The following is a 16,953-nucleotide window of genomic DNA, read 5'->3' on the forward strand; positions in this document are numbered from 1 at the left end:
CTAAAAAATACAAAAAAAACTAGCCGGGCGAGGTGGCAGGCGCCTGTGGTCCCAGCTACTCGGGAGGCTGAGGCAGGAGAATGGCATAAACCCGGGAGGCGGAGCTTGCAGTGAGCTGAGATCTGGCCACTGCACTCCAGCCCGGGTGACAGAGTGAGACTCCATCTCAAAAAAAAAGAAAGAGACAATGTCCGCAGTGGCTCACGCCTGTAATCCCAGCACTTTGGGAGGCTGAGGCGGGCGGATCACAAAGTCAGGAGATCAAGACCATCCTGGCTAACACGGTGAAACCCCCGTCTCTACTAAAAATACAAAAAATTAGCTGGGCATGGTGGTGGGTGCCTGTAGTCCCAGCTACTTGGGAGGCTGAGGCAGGAGAATGGCATGAACCCAGGAGGCGGAGCTTGCAGTGAGCTGAGATCACACCACTGCACTCCAGCCTGGACGACAGAGCAAGACTCCGTCTCAAAAATAAAAAAAAGAGAAAGAGACAACATCTCTAAAAAGGTAACCCAATCTTCTCTCATGGCCCCTCTGGTTTCAGAGCCTGTGCTCTTAACCACTATGCTATATTGACTGAACACACTTCCCTAAGAAAGCTTGAGGGCACTAATTTTCAATGAGAAAAACAGAGCAGATCAGATCCTCACTCCTGAAAGAGACTTAAGAAATTTGTCTAGTCCAGTGGTTCCCAAATTGCTGGCTGTTGTACAAACAGGAGCTCATTAAAAAGTATAAATTTTGGGCTGGGCACGGTGGCTCACGCCTGTAATCCTAGCACTTTGGGAGGTCGAGGGCGGATCACTTGAGGTCAGGAGTTCAAAACCAGCCTGGCCAACATGGTGAAACCCTGTCTCTACTAAAAAGACAAAAAAATTAGCCAGGCGTGGTGGCATGCCCCTATAATCCCAGCTACTTGGGAGGCTGAGGCAGAAGAATCGCTTGAACCCAGGAGGCGGAGGTTGCAGTGAGCCGAGGTTGCGCCACTGCACTCCAGCCTAGGTGACAGAATGAGACTCCACCTCGAAAAATAAATACATAAAAATAAAAAATAAAAAATAAAAATTTCAACCAGGCACGGAGGCTCAAGTCTATAATCCCAGTACTTTGGGAGACGGAAGCAGGAGGATCACTTAAGCTCAGGAGTTCAAGACCAGCCAGGGCAACATGATGAAACCCCATTTCTACAAAACATATCACAATTAGCTGAGCGTGGTGGCATGCACCTGTTGTCCCAGATACTCAGGAGGTTGAGGTGGGAGGATCACCTGTGCCTGGGTGGTCAAGGCTGTAGTGAGCCGTGACTGTGCCACTGCACTCTAGCCTGGGCGACAAAATGAGATCTTGTCTCTTACACACACACCAAAGTAAAACTAAAAAATGCATACATTTCTAGGTCCAACCCTGGAAACTCTTTTTTGGAGACAGCCTCACTCTGTCACCCAGGTGGGAGTGCAGTGGCACGATCTTGGCTCATTGCAACCTCTGCCTCCCAGGTTCAAGTGATTCTCCCACCTCAGCTTCCTGAGTAGCTTAGACTACAGGTGTGTGCCATCATGCCTGGCGGATTTTTGTTATTTTTTTAGAGACAGGGTTCTGCCACGTTGGCCACCCTGGTCTCGAAATCCTGGCCTCAAGCAATTCACCAACTTCAGCCTCCCAAAGTGCTGGGATTACAGGCGTGAACCACTATGCCTGACCAACCACAGCTTTTTCTTTTTTTTCGTCACCTAGGCTGGAGTGCAATGGTGCAATCCCGGCTCACTGCAACTTCTGCCTCCTGGGTTCAAGCAATTCTCTTGCCTTAACCTCCCAAGTAGCTGGGACTACAGGCGAGTACCACCAAGCCCAGCTAATTTTTGTATTTTTTTTTAAGTAGAGATGGGGTTTCACCTTGTTGGCCAGGCTAGTCTTGAACTCCTGACCTTAAGTGATCCACCCTCCTCGGCATTCCAAAGTGCTGGGATTACAGGCATGAGCTACTGCGCCCGGGCCAACCATAGCTTTTTCATCAGAATAAACTAGGAAGATACCTCACCTGGATTGATGATCTCATCATCCTCACTGAATGTCACCCGTGAGTTCTTCCTCTTCCTCTTTGGTCTTTGAATGTCCAGATTTCCCTCCTCAATGGTAAGGGTAGAAATCCGCTTGTTGTGGGCAGTGTTGAACTCTGTCAAGTTCTAAGCCAGGGTTCATACAGGAAAGACAGCAGTCAGTACAAAGGGAATCTGATGGAGAAAATTATACTAAATAAAGGTCAGGAAGGTGTGAGGGGCTAATCTTGACCTCCAAAGGGAGTTGAGACTCTTCTGCATTTAGAGAAGATTCATACTGTCCTGAGACTACTAATACTAACAAGTCTCAAGTCTCATTAGAAAGAATGTGGAACATCCTCATTGACTAGTGGGGCAGTGATATTCAAAAGGAGGTAAAGGGCCTTGAGCTGAGAACAGGTCATCTGTGCAAATACCCCTGAGTTGTGTTTCGTTGTTGTTGAAGAAAGGCTATCATGTCTTCATGCCCACACAAGCTGAGAATTAAAAGGAAATGTGGCTGGGAGGAACGCCAAGAATTGTTTTTAAGTAACAAAATTGAGATGAAAAAGGACAATTGGCTGCTTCTTTTCTAGTAGCTTTCTCCTTTAAAATTAAGGACACTGCTAGTGCACTTAATTTTGGCGTTAATATTTTGTCATTCCCCATCCTGTGTCTGGCCCCAGTTCTATAAATAACTATCTCAATAATTAACATGACCTTAGCTCTGTTGCTTGCCTCTTCCCAATCCACTGAAATTATTCCTTTCTGGTACAAACCACCAGTTTGAGATATTCTAAATGTCTTAAGAATGAAGATCCAGGGAGTACCTAACATACTGAACTAAAAGCCATGGAAGCACAGCAGCAGCCTGGATAGAGGCGGCCTGAAGGGGAAATGGGCAACAGTGACTGCCAGCAAGGTCCCTGGCTATGAAGCCACTTCTTCAAAACAAAACGACTTCTTAATTGTACAATTTCTTTTTTTTTTTTTTTTGGAGATGGAGTATCACTCTTGTTGCCCAGGCTGGAATGCAATGGCGCAATCTTGGCTCACCACAACCCCCACCTGCCAGGTTCAAGCGATTCTCCTCCTCAGCCTCCTGAGTAGCTGGGATTATGGGCATGTGCCACCAAACCCAGTTACTTTTTTGTATTTTTAGTAGAGATGGGGTTTCTCCATGTCGGTCAGGCTGGTCTCGAACTCCTGACCTCAGGTGATCCGCCCACCTCAGCCTCCCAAAGTGCTGGGATTACAGGCGCTCATGAGCCACTGTGCCCGGCCTAAATTGTAGAATTTCTATTGTGCTTTTCTTCCTAAGAGCTAGGAAACTGCCTTGGTGTACAGGAATAGTAAATGCGGGTCGGTGGTTAAGGACATGATTGCATTTGGTCTATCTGAACAGACCAATCACACCAGTGCAGTGACAGACATGTAAAGGACTATAGCCACACCAAACTACTGGGGTCAGCCTCAAAAAAGGAAAACTTCCAGCACCTTAAAATTAAATCTTATAAAATTCATGGCCCTCAGGACAGTGAGGCCCGTAAGAACAAAAGCAGTCTGGTTCTATTCAGAAGATTCCTCAGCTGTTCAGATAGCACCAAAAAAAGCTATATAAATGAATGAAAGTGTCAGTCTCTCCAAGCCAGTGCTGTCTGACAGAACTTTTTGTGAGGATGAAAACATTCTCTCTTTACACTATGCAACACGGCAGCCACCAGTCTTATGTGACTACATAATACTTGAAATATTGTTAGTGGCTACCACCTTGGACAGCATTAGCTCTAAGCAGTCAAGGGACACAGAAATGTAGCTTCTAGTCTTAGCTTGTAACAGCCAGTGAAAGTGCACAAAACAGCTCAAGGGGTCTAGTGGCTGTGACCCAGCCTCCTTGTTAGGCCTGGTGATACACAACCAAATCCATACAACGTGGCTCTCTGAGAGGTGTCACAGCTGGGCACATCAGATTGCCAAAGGCCCATTACTGGACTCAAGAGAAACCCCTGCTGCTAAGTCAATGGCATTTCCAGCTACATAGAACTGCTATATACTCCAAAAACCAGGGTCCCCAAAGACAAAACAATGACATAAACAGGGAATTACATCAAGCTCAGTTTCCTCCTCTGGAAGCCCCAGTAAGCCCTTGAGTTCATCATCCTCTCCACCCATCTTCTCATCTCCTTTCACAGCCGATGGCAATGTCTGAGGCTTCTCACGCAGAGTGTATGCCCTTGTGGATGCGCCAAATGAGACCGTGGAATCGATGGGAATTTGCTGAGGCTTGTGAGGTTCCAACCGAATGTGACCCAAGAAAGTGCCGTGTGCTGGGAACAACCAAATCAGAAACGTAAGGGGGAAAACAAAAACAACCCGAGTTTTAGAAGGGAGAGTATGATCGCCAACTCTCTTATGAGGTCAGCTTCCCCCCAGCACATCAGTTTTGCTTTTTTGTCTGTTTTTAATTTATTTTAAAAATGCCATAGTCAGGATCATGGTCAGAAAATTCCAGCTTTTTAAAAAACGAAAATGGCACCGGGTCCACCACATCCATCATGTGTTACAGTGAGAAGGAAACTCCTTCACTGAGCCTTGAATCTCCTCAGTGGGTTTCTTATATCCTCAGACCTATTGTTCCCCCAAATAACAAATACCACTGCCCGTTCCCTGCTGCCACACAGGCTTGGCTCCATTCTAGGTCAAACAAGAATGGCTCCAACCCAGCAGAAGCCATGCCTCCCAAAGCAGGAGCTGGGCTTCACTGTAGTTTTCCCTCTCCAGCCCCAAGTCAAAGGAATAGAGAAATTGCTGGCCTGGTGGCAGTTATGCTTTGGTTTTCCCCAGGACAAGAAAGAGCTTGGCTGAAACAGGTGCAATATCAATGCCAGAGCAAGCCAAAATCCTACTATAGATTCTGAATATTTTCCTCTGTTGGCATTCTGCATAAAATGGGAGAGAAAAGATAAGTATTTGCGAGACAAAGCTCTCTAAGACCGTTACACAAGCAGATGAAGGTGATGTGCGAGTGTATGTTTGTGTGTGGTAGGAGGAGAGTGGTGGAATCCAACATGATATTCCCAAGAAGCAGGACCCTTTACATTTTACACTGTATTCACACATGGGCAAAATGAACAAATTTCAGGGCCCCATGCAGTTTAAATCTCAATTGCATTTCTGTGGATTATCTTATGCGAAGTTTAAACTCTTATTAATTGGTGTATGCTTATGGATACTCCAATTAATTAATACTTATGGATTATTTTTATTTTTTGAGGCAGGACTTGCTCCGTCACCCAGACTGGAGTACAGTCGTGCTACAATGGCTCATTGCAACCTCCACCTCCTGGGCTCAAAACAATCCTCCCACTTAAGCCTCCCAAGCAGCTGGGACCATAAGCGCACTCCACAATACAGGGCTAATTTTTTGTATTTTTTGTAGAGACGGGGGTCTCGTTACATAGCTCGTGCTGGTCTTGAACTCCTGGGCTTGAGAGATTCACTGACATCAGCCTCCCAAAGTGCTGGGATTACAGGTGTGAGTCACCATGCCTGGCCTTGCTTATGGAATTAAAACTGGCATTATTCATAGTCAAAACAAAACAGAGATGGAATAAAGAACCAGAATAATGAAATTTTCCTCAAGACAAGCTTTCTTAAAATGCCCTATATTGCTGCTCTATTACATTAATGGAGCTAATCATAGCTTCTGCTTAAACGGAATCACAATTTATTATGATTCTATAAACACTTGAACATGCATGGTCGATAGTTCCTGGGTGCCTTTTTCCTTTTCCTTTTTTTTTTTGAGACAGAATCTTGCTGTGTTGCCCAGGCCAGGGTGCAGTGGCGCGATCTCGGCTCATTGAAACCTTCACCCCCTGGGTTCAAGCGACTCTCCTGCCTCAGCCTCCTGAGAAGCTAGAATTACAGGCACCCGCTGTCACCCCCAGCTAATTTTTGTATTTTTGGTAGAGGCGAGGTTTCACCATATTGGCCAGGCTCGTCTCAAACTCCTGGCCTTAGGTGATCCGCCCACCTCGGCCTCCCAAAGTGCTGGGATTATAGGAGTGAGCCACTGTACCCAGCTCTTTTTTGTTTGTTTGTTTGTTTTGAGATAGAGTCTCGCTCTGTCACCCAGGCTGGAGTGCAGTGGCGCGATCTCAGCTCACTGCAAGCTCCGCCTCCCGGGTTCCCGCCATTCTCCTGACTCAGCCTCCCGAGCAGCTGGGACTACAGGTGCCCGCCACCAAGCCTGGCTAATTTTTTTGTATTTTTAGTAGAGACGGGGTTTCACCGTGTTAGCCAGGATGGTTTCGATCTCCTGACCTCGTGATCCGCCCACCTTGGCCTCCCAAAGTGCTGGGATTACAGGTGTAAGCCACCGCGCCCGGCCTGTTTGTTTGTTTTTAAGAGATGGGGTCTTGTTCTGTCACCCGGACTGGAGTGCAGTGGTGTGATCACAGCTCACTGCAGTCTTGAACTCCTGGGCTCTAGTGATCCTCCTGCCTCAGCTTCCTGAGTAGCTATAGGTGTGCGTCCCCACACCCAGCTCATATTTGCTTACTGATTCCCCCAGGACAGCTCCCCAAACCCCTCTTCTCTCCACAGTTATCAATTATCTCAGGAAAACAGAAAAATCACAGAAATAGAGAAGGGTGGATTTAAAAACCAAACATTAACTTTTTCCATAAAACATAAAAGAGCATTTTCATACTGCCCAAAGATAACATGTGAATTGGGAGGGAGTTACTTACTACTGTTGAGATCTATCAGGAAAACTCTCTTCAGATGCTTGTGGTAGACAAGTGCAGCATGGACCCGAGAGCAAGACTGGTGGTCAATGGTAAAGTCACACAAATCAGGGTTTCTCCCAAATAAGTAATACTTCTTCTCATCAATAATCAGTTTCTAAATAAATATTAAATTAAATATTACTTAAATTTCGTTTCAACAGCATTTACCAAAAACTCTTCCAATCAAATAGAGAATCCTGAGTAGATAAAATTCCTTTCCATTAGATTGATTTGAGTTATAACTCCATCTCCTTGCATCCAAAAAAGAAAAATCCATTCCAAGGAGAAAAAAATATCTCCCGTTATTCTTCAACATAAAGCACTCAGAATAATTTACTAAAATAACATTTTTTTGGAGAATGGATGGCAATTCATCTCCTCAATATAGTGTTTAATTGTCTAGTGTTGGTATGAAAATAACTTCTTTCTCTTTTTTGTTTCTGAGATGGAGTCTCGCTCTGTTGCCCAGGCTGGAGTGCAGTCGCACGATCTCGGCTCACTGCAACCTCTGCTTCCTGGGTTCAAACAATTCTCCTGCCTTAGCCTCCCAAGTAGCTGGGACTACAGGCATGCACCACCAAGTTCAGCTAATTTTTTTTTTTTTTTTTTTTTTTTTTTTTGAGAGAGTCTCACCCTGTCACCCAGGCTGGAGTACAATTGTTTAATCTCGGCTCACTGCAACCTCCACCTTCTGGGTTCAAGCGATTCTCCTGCCTCAGCCTCCCAAGCAGCTGGGATTACAGGTGCATGACACCATGCTCGGCTAATTTTTTGCACCTTTAGTAGAGATGGGGTTTTACCATGTTGGCCAGGCTGGTCTCGAACTCCTGACCTTATGATCTACCCGTCTCGGCCTCCCAAAGGGCTGGGATTACAGGCGTGAGCCACCGAGCCTGGCCTAATTTTTGTATTTTTAGTAGAGACAGGGTTTCATCATACTGGCCAGGTTGGTCTTGAACTCCTGACCTCGTGATCTGCCCACCTCAGCCTCCTAAAGTGCTGGGATTACAGGTGTGAGCCACTGTGGTGGGCCAACTTTTTTTTTTTTTTGAGACAAAATCTCGCTCTGTCACCCAGTCTGGAGTGCAATGGCGTGATCTTGGCTCACTGCAACCTCCGCCTCCCAGGTTTAAGCGATTCTCCTGTCTCAGCCTCTCGAGTAGCTGGGATTACAGGTGCCCACCACCACGGCCAGCTAATTTTTTGTATTTTTAGTAGAGACGGGGTTTCACTGTGTTAGCCGCCAGGATGGTCTCCTTCTCCTGACCTCGTGATCCGCCCTCGTTGGCTTCCCAAAGTGCTGGGATTACAAGCGTGAGCCACCCACTGTGCCCGGCCCAACTTCTCTTAATTCTATTAGACATAAGTGGCCTGCCCCCAAGAGATCAACAATTCTTTTTTTTTTTGAGACAGAATCTCATTCTGTCACCCAGGCTGGAGTGCAGTGGCGCGATCTTGGCTCACTGCAAGCTCCGCCTCCCAGGTTCACACCATTCTCCTGCCTCAACCTCCCGAGTAGCTGGGACTACAGGCACGTGCCACCACACCCAGCTAATTTTTTGTATTTTTAGTAAAGACAGGGTTTCATTGTGTTAGCCAGAATGGCACTGATCTCCTGATCTCATGATCGGCCCGCCTCAGCCTCCCAAAGTGCTGGGATTACAGGGGTGAGCCACTGTGCCCAGCCTAAGATCAACAACAGAATTGTGCCCGGCCTGAGATTGACAATTGAGTTAAGAGTGGCAGGCTTCCGAAAAAAGGTTCTGTTGGATCTTAATTTTAGATCAATTAGGAAACAAGAAGCACAATGCATGTTTATAAAGTAACAAGATTGCTTTTAGCCTAGTGAAACTGAAAAAAATGTAATAAGATTGCTTCTCAGAAAATATTCAAATGTGTATTTGGGAAAGGAATGAAGCGTAAACACCTATTTCTAATCTAATCATGCTGCTATAGCCCCAAAGTATTTTTGTTTGTTTTTGAGACAGTCTTGTTCTGTCATCCAAGCTAGAGTGCACTGGTGCAATCTCAGCTCACTGGAGCCTCCACCTCCCAGGTTGAAGTGGTTCTCCTACCTCAGCCTCCTGAGTAGCTGAGATTAATGGCACCCACCACCACACCCGACTAATTTTTGCATTTTTAGTAGAGATGGGGTTTCACCATGTTGGCCAGGCTGGTCTTGAACTCCTGACCTCAGATGAACTGCCAGCCTCAACCTCCCACAGTGCTGGGATTACAGGTGTTAGCCACTGTGCTACACCTGAGTTGAATTTAGCTTTATAAAAAACTTGCTGACTGGGCGCGGTGGCTCATGTCTGTAATCCCAGCACTTTGGGAGGCCGAGGCGGGCGGATCATGAGGTCAGGAGATCAAAACCATCCTGGCTAACACAGTGAAACCCTATCTCTACTAAAAATACAAAAAAAAAAAAAAAAAATTAGGCATGGTGGCAGGCACCTGTAGTCCCAGCTACTTGGTAGGCTGAGGCAGGAGAATGGTGTGAGCCCGGGAGGCGGAGCTTGCAGAGAGTCAAGATCTGCACTCCAGCCTGGGCGACAGAGTGAGACCCTGTCTCACAAACAAAAACAAGCAAACAAAAAAATAAAAATAAAAAACTTGCTATACCTGTCCTTATATTTCTTTTAATCCTGGATCCATAAAGCCTTTGCCACAGATCGATTATAAACTGAACTGTTATAGATGAAGGACTCTAGATGAATTATTGCTAACACTTCTTCCACTGCTAGTGGTCTAGTAATCTAGTGTGAGCACTTGAGGAATAACTGTCATTTGGGTATGCTGTGTTTTTCCTTTAAACATGAGGTCTCACTAAACTCTAGTTCACATTTCACACTATACTCCTAAAATTCCTGAGAAAATATAGCACAAAGCTAAGTAGAGTATAGTCAAGTTAGTACCAGGCTGGGAATCAAGAAGCTTGTATTTCATTCCTGGCTAAGTCCTTTAACTCACAATGGGCTACTATTCTCCCCTTAAAAAACCAAAAGATACACCTCATGCAAGCACACTTTCAACACTGATTACAGTAACAACTGCTAGGCGCTTCTATGCCACACACTATGCTATGAGTTTTACATTATATCATTTCATCCTCACAATCACCCTATGAGGTGGGTAACACTATTCTCTTCCTATTTTTATAAATGACAAAATTGAAGCATAAAGAAATTAACATACTCAAGTTCACACAGTTAGATACTTGTGGGCTGGGTTAGAAATTCAGATTTGTCTGGCTTCAGAGTCTAAGCTGTTTTAACCACTACATTATATATTTTCTTCATTCTGCTTACATCAAAAAATGCACCATATGGCAAGGAATATTTTAAGAAGAGAATAAGTACTGTGGGTCACACTCTTTTCCTTAAACAATCACTTAGCCAGTTTCTTTCAAGCTCAGCCTTAATAGCTTGGATATGTGGGTCACCTCTGGGAAACCCTATCTGGCAGTGCCCATCTGCTGCTGGAAGAGCTTGTTCTGGGCCCATACTACTATGGAGAACCAAGATTCAACAACAGCCTGACAGGAGATCAGTCAGTCACCTTCATACCTGCTTTGACCCAAGGTTTTTAAGACTTGAGTTAAAAATAAGACATTATTTCAGGATTAAGAGAGAGCCCAGAAATTTCAACAACTTGTTGTCTCTAATAGCTATTCAAGCTGAATCTCATTGCACTTCTCATTCATATTTATATGCACATGGATTATGCTGTCACAAACTTAAATTTGCTAACCACAGTGCTCACAGATTGGGCTGAAGGAACATGAAAGACCACCAGCTCTTGGGTTCTAAAATAACAATGACTAAATTTCTATGAATCTAGGGTGCCAATAGACATACTAGAGATTTAGGGATTTGAGAGGAAAAAAGAGAGGGCCTCCAAATTAAATGTACACATTCAGGATTAAAGGCATCCCAATTACAGAAATGTTAAAATGAATTTTTTTTTTTTTTCCCTGAGATGGAGTCTTGCTTTGTCGCCCAGGCCGCAGTGCAGTGGTGCAATCTCCATTCACTGCAACCTCTGCCTCCTGGGTTCAAGTGATTCTCCTGCCTCAGCCTCCCAAGTAGCTAGGATTATAGGTGCGTGCCACTGCACCTGGCTAATTTTTTTTATTTTTAGTAGAGACGGGGTTTTGCCATGCTGGCCAGGCTGGTCTTGAACTCCTGACCTCAGGTGATCTCCCCGCCTCAGCCTCCCAAAGTGCTGGGAGGCCAGGCGTGAGCCACCACTGCGCCTGGCCAAAATGAATGGAATTTTAACAGAAAACAGTATGTCTCAGAACCAAGGAAATGTGTCAGATGTTGAACAATGTGCTGCTTCTGTCCAAGTGAGTGAAATAATGCACTGGCTTTCAATAGTCACTAAAGTCATAGCTTCTTGACTAGCTATGGCCTGTACCGCTATCCAGTTGTGCCTCTGAGTTATAACTCAGAGTGTATCTTTACACACTGGGCTTAAAAGACTCATGGCTTTTGTTTTAATGTTGCACTTCTTAAACCCAGCTATCACAACACATCACAAGCCTTTGATACAAGGCTAGGATATAGATAGCTAGGTTAGTATCAAGTGCTGATTAAGTTTAAATCTAAAAATAAGCACATCTCAGGTCTACACCTCTCAAGAATACAGTGATGTCTGAGGATTGTAACTTGACAAGTTTGTGGCAACTCAGCACACTTAACAACACCGAAAGAGAACGTTATCAGCTAATAGAAACCAATGATCAGAGGAGTGTCTAGCAAGTTAGAGTGTTTTGAAAATATAATATCAATTATTCCACAAAGGAATGTGATGTTATCATTACGACTAGGCAACCCTGTCTGTTTCTTCCTGTTGCAAACTAAAAATTTGCTAAATTCTAGTAATAAAACAAATCTCTGTATGTCTTCAAGCTTTGTGCTATTTAGCAACAAATATTTTGTAACTGTGGAACAATCTATAGTAAAAAAAGGTTTTACAGATATTTTAGCTAAATTATTTCTTTGAATAATCTTGAAGTTTTAAATCTTTAAGACTGAAGAACCCATGACAAAGGGGCTCTCTGTGACCAGCTGAGTCCATGATGTATTCATAACAGGAGAAATCATTAAAACTCATGCATGCCTTAATACTTTGCAAAATACCTGGTCATCTCTACAACATCCCAAAAGTGACAACAATATATTTACAGAGTAACCTTCAAAAGATCTCAGATAGCTTTTCAATCTAGCAACCATGGAACTGCAACATTTTTATTAAATACCAAAAAACCACAAGGAAAAAACTGCATTCAATAATGGGGCCTTGAACCTAAATTCTAGCTGAGCAAGCAAATATAAAATTGGTCTAATACAGGGAGACTCACAGCTACATGGTCATGGTGGGCTTAATATCCATCTCTTGGTAAATAAATAATACCATAAGGATTATAAAAAATTTACGCAAACTAATAGCTAATAAAAACTCAGTTCTCTTGAACTCCTATGTGGTGTTCTCTCTAGAGGCTTGTATAAAAGCTGGAATTCTGCTAAACTTTTATAGTACTTAATTCAAATATAACTATGTAATTTTTTGGTGTGATTCTGTCTCTTCCACTGGATGACTTGAGGAGAGAAATCATGCTGGTTTTGCTTACTGCTGCAATCTGTAAGCCAAGCACTGTAACTGGCACATAGTAAACACTCAATACATGTCTTCAAAGAATCAATCAATGAATTTCACCACAATTCCATTATCTTTTTGAGTAAGTGTCTTCTTAGTTTACCATACTTCTTATAAGGAGTTGGGCCTGAATCTCTTAAAATTAACTTAAAAGTTAAACTCAACATGTATCATTCACTTTCTTCAGTTACTGTATACCTTGGGCAGTTTACACAACTCCACACTCAGGGAGAGGGAATTAACCAAGCTAACAGGGCTTCCAGTTTGACTGGGGCCCGCAGGACGCATGACCTATTAAAACCATTCATTTGAGAGAAGTCACAAAAAAGTGAGTGTCTGTGGTAGATACAAGCTTTAAGTGTGTGATGTCACCATGTGCTTTCAACAGAAAAAAAAAATCAAGATGAAAGAAAGTAGCATTGCTGGAAAACAAAGCACAGGAGAGGGGGTGGAAAAGTGAGTCACTGGCAAAAATCTTCAGTGTGGTGGGCAAAAAAGGAAGACATGTATTTCCATACCTCAATTAGTTTGTCTCCTTTGACTACATCCAGATGTAAACCGGGAGGGGGCTTACCTGCCCTGAAAAATAAAAATAGAAAAAAGCATTTTCAGGATGAGTTTATAAATGCAATTTACAATCATTGTCCCATTCAACACTGCAGCTCTCCTACCAGCCAGCCTATAATTAGTTCATGTTCAAGCAGAAATGTCATCCACTTCACTGTTATTACAGCTCCATTCTACGTTTGACACTTACTTCCCTAGTGATTCAACTGCTCTGAAACAGATTTTAGTGGATCTGTATTTAGAGCAGCACCAAGAAACCTACATTTTAACACTGGATCTTCACCTCAGAGAAAGAGCTGCATAGAGAGTACAAGTACGATAGCTGGAATGGTCTGGTCACCTGGAGTTTGAATCTGAAATTTACCCCTACTCCAATATCATATAAAGATCGAATAAATTAGTTGCTGTTTGGGGCTGATCAAGATTAGTCTCATCACAGAAAAAGCAAAGAGTACTGTCCTGAGCTCTGAGACCAAATCAGAGGTGCATAATTAGGGAACTAGGGCAATACAAAATCATGCCCCATGAAACCAGGTACCAAATGAATATGTTACCCTTGAACAGGTCTTTCTACAACAGCATGATTAAGGGAAGTAAGTTTTCTCTATACTCCTACAGCCATATCATTCAAGGGAGACTCACATATGTCAAAGCACCTAACAGTGCCTGGTACCTACCAGACCCTAAGGAAAGGGTAGGTGATCTCAAAACAGTGCTTTCTAACTCTGTTTGCTGTATTGGTCCAAGTTTGAAATCAATACAGCGAGGGATCAAAACGGATATAGAATTTGTAGACTGAAACAACCATTACAAAAGTGCAAAGCGATCCAGAAAATAGCCACACATTTGCTTGCTTTTTGGGTTTGCTAATTTGAAGTTAGAAAGAAGAACCACCTCACTAGAACCTCTAGATTTGCACATGAAAAAAACGTATCCTTGTCTAGCTGACTGAAGATGCAACACAGTCATCTCAAACAATCCTGCCCCAACCCCTCCTCTATGGAAAGGACAGTGCACCGGACAAAAGGCCATTTTGTCCAGGAAAAAGGAGGAATGTTACATCCAAAATATACTTTCTGTATGTGCCTGACTCAGGCCTTGGAGCTGGGAATACAAAGATGCAGTCTTTGCCCTTGAGGATGGCAATATAACGGGAGACAGAGACAAGTAACAAACAATACACTGCGATGAGCTACAGCAGAAAAAAAACTCTTAATTCAGAAACGTTTCCTTGTAAGGTAATTCGTATTTATTCAACTTGTACCCTACTCAAAGGCCAAATTATTTCATTGTTCCCAAGAACTTTCGAAGGGATAAAAAGGGTTCATGCCAGCCATTACTAATGCCTACTCGTGCCACAGACTGGGAGCTCCCTGAGGGCAGGGAGGGCGCTAACCTACCCTCGTGTTCTCTGTGGCAGACAGAAAAGTGCCGCACGAGGGATGCAGCAACCAAAGAGGGATGTGGGGCTCAGAGGTAGGGTTGGGGCCGGGGTTGGCTCGAGAGCGCTCGGGACGTACAGAAAGGGGCCAAGTACGATGCTCCATGAGAGCACCAGGCACTCAATCAGGAGTTGGGCGTAAGTTCGGGCAAAGGCCTCAAAGGGCTCCAGCGACTGGCTAATCGCTCAAAGGGGCTGCCTAAGTGAGCGCCTTTGAGCCTCCAACCCCGTGTTTCTTCAGTTCCTGGGCCTGGGCTCCAGGCTCTCGGTTCTTCAACACGTCGCCCGGCCCGGTGCAGCGAACAGTTTTTCCTCAACCATTCCAGGATTTCTGAGCCGTTCGGCTCGCAGCAGAAAAGTAAAAAAAGAGCCGCCCTTCCAGCCCAGGCTAGCTCCGGCCAGGCCACTCTAGCCCTGGCCGCCCCGCCACTCACCAGGTTGGGCAGTCGAACAGCGGGAGGCTGGAGCCGGAGTTCGCGGCTGCCGCCATCTTGCGTCTCCCCCTCCCATTTGGCGGGCCCGAAGCACGCCGGGAAACTGGAAGACCGAAAAGGGAAAAACGCCATCCCAGCAGCCTGTGCGTACGCACGCTCACGCACGCACGCGCGTACGGGGGGCGGTGCTTCTAGTGGGGACAGAGGGGGTTTTGGGATTTTTTTTTTCCCACCGTTTGTGCGAGTTGGCCGTCTCTGGAAGTCTCCGGTGTATGGTTTTCCTTGCCAGGAGGTATCAAAGGAAAAGCGGCTTTGTAGGGAGGGGAGTCAGTCTCTCCCTGCGTCCTCCTGCAAACGCTTCTGGGCTCTAAAATCTTGGGACTAAGCCGGGCGCGATGGCTCACGCCTGTAATCCCAGCACTTTCGGAGGCTGAGGCGGGCGGATCACTGGAGGTCAGGGGTTCGAGACCAGCCTTGCCAACATGGTGAAACCCCGTCTCTACTAAAAATACAAAAATTAGTCGGGCGTAGTGGCACATGCCTGTAATCCCAGCCACTTGGGAGACTTAGGCAGGAGAATCGCTTGCACCCGGGAGGCGGAGGTTGCAGTGAGCTGAGATCGCGCCATTGTACTCCAGCCAGGGCAACAGAGGGAGACTCCGTCTCAAAAAAAAAAAGAGAGAAGGAAAAAATCTGGGGACTGCATCCTCCTTCAGCGTTTAGGTTAAGACCGACAGCCTTTTGCCCTCAAAGCAGAGAAGCTAAAGGGCAAAACTTGGAGACTGGAGTGATTATTGTTTCTACTTATCCAGCCCTTCTCCAAAAAGTGGCACTCTACTCACCTTTTTTCTAATACACGTCTAGGCCTGTAGATTATCAGGGAATCTGCATTAGGGGTCACCTGGTCTGTTTATGAAAACTCTGGACAAGCTGGAGCCAGAAGCAGGTCCAGTCAGAAAGCAGGGGTCCAAATCATCACTGTGCTTGGCTCAAATGGTTAATTTTTTAAAAAAGGATTTTTTGCTTTTGGTTATAGTGCAAGGAAGCATTAGGATTGCTGGCTTGCCCTAGATCACCAGATGACTGAAAGAGACCATTAGCAGGGCCTCTGGTTGTAATGGCATTGTCTGCTGAGCACTTACCTTGGCAAGTATGTATTTTATATGGATCATCTCATTTAATCCTGACAAGGCTCTCTTGAGTTAGGTATTATTATAATTCCAGAGGAGAGGCTCAGAGAGATTGAGTTGCCCAGCTTCACCCTAGAACAAATGGTGAGTGGGATAAAAAAACCTAAACCTATATGATGCCAAAGGCCATGCTCATGAATCACTATTCTCTCTCACACTTTGATGTTGGTATAATTATATTTATTATTAGCATGCAACTGATGCCCCTCTTTTTCACTTTTGTAGACGCCTTGGGAGGATTATTTGACCGGTTTTTCCTTTTTTAAATAAATCAATTGCTAAGTTCCTGTTCATCCAGGAAGAGGCACTGCTCAGCAAGTTAAGGAATCTATGATGAAAGTAGTTCTTTTCTTGCTTACATGCTACTGGTTCTGTAGAAAATCAGCCTATTCAAAAGATTTTTTGCCCTTGATGAAGTCTCCAGCCCTCAAAATGTAACTGCAATATAACGTAGAAGGAGCAAGACGATCCAAAAAGTAACAGCAATATAACATTAACTTGGATTTGAAGATGATCAACTCTTAGGTAGATTGGAGAAACCCCCTTTCCTCTGGCCTTTAAAGCACGATAAACTTATCCAGCAAAGATGGCAACTAATCAGATCACTTATCAAATGGCCTGTTAATATCCTCCTTTTCAGCCTTGTGATTCCAAAGTAAGACTAGGCTGACTGGAAAAATTCAAATTCTAAACTTGGTTTCAAGAAAACAGAAATAATCCTATGTCCCCCTCTTTTGAATACAGGGCATGATTTTTGAGAAGGAATTAGTCCCAAAAGCTTTTGAGTCTAACAGAAAAGAACAAGACACTTTCATCTACAGAAATTGT

At 44.5% G+C, this 16,953-nt stretch overlaps 1 protein-coding gene and 1 non-coding gene across 4 annotated transcripts in view; both read right to left on the reverse strand.

Moving 5' to 3' along the window:
• Nucleotides 1-15,085, reverse strand: part of PPP1R8 (protein phosphatase 1 regulatory subunit 8) — a 21,266-nt gene extending 6,181 nt beyond the window's left edge. Inside the window, exons 1-5 of one of the 3 annotated variants that reach the window (XM_023219487.2) lie at nucleotides 14,936-15,084; nucleotides 13,012-13,072; nucleotides 6,791-6,866; nucleotides 4,143-4,363; nucleotides 2,039-2,183 (exon numbers count right to left, since the gene is read on the reverse strand). In XM_023219487.2, the coding sequence (XP_023075255.1) occupies nucleotides 2,039-2,183; nucleotides 4,143-4,363; nucleotides 6,791-6,866; nucleotides 13,012-13,072; nucleotides 14,936-14,991 (559 nt within the window). In that variant the 5' untranslated portion in view covers nucleotides 14,992-15,084. Of the gene's footprint in view, nucleotides 1-2,038; nucleotides 2,184-4,142; nucleotides 4,364-6,790; nucleotides 6,945-13,011; nucleotides 13,073-14,935 lie in introns of all 3 variants that reach the window. The other 2 variants (XM_023219486.2, XM_023219488.2) reach the window with 2 other exon arrangements.
• Nucleotides 11,260-11,425, reverse strand: LOC111547824. The gene has a single exon (XR_002733246.1).
• Nucleotides 15,086-16,953: the final 1,868 nt, after the last annotated feature.

This window comes from Piliocolobus tephrosceles, chromosome 1, assembly GCF_002776525.5.
Source record: "Piliocolobus tephrosceles isolate RC106 chromosome 1, ASM277652v3, whole genome shotgun sequence".
In the NCBI taxonomy this organism is placed as follows: Eukaryota; Metazoa; Chordata; class Mammalia; order Primates; family Cercopithecidae; genus Piliocolobus; species Piliocolobus tephrosceles.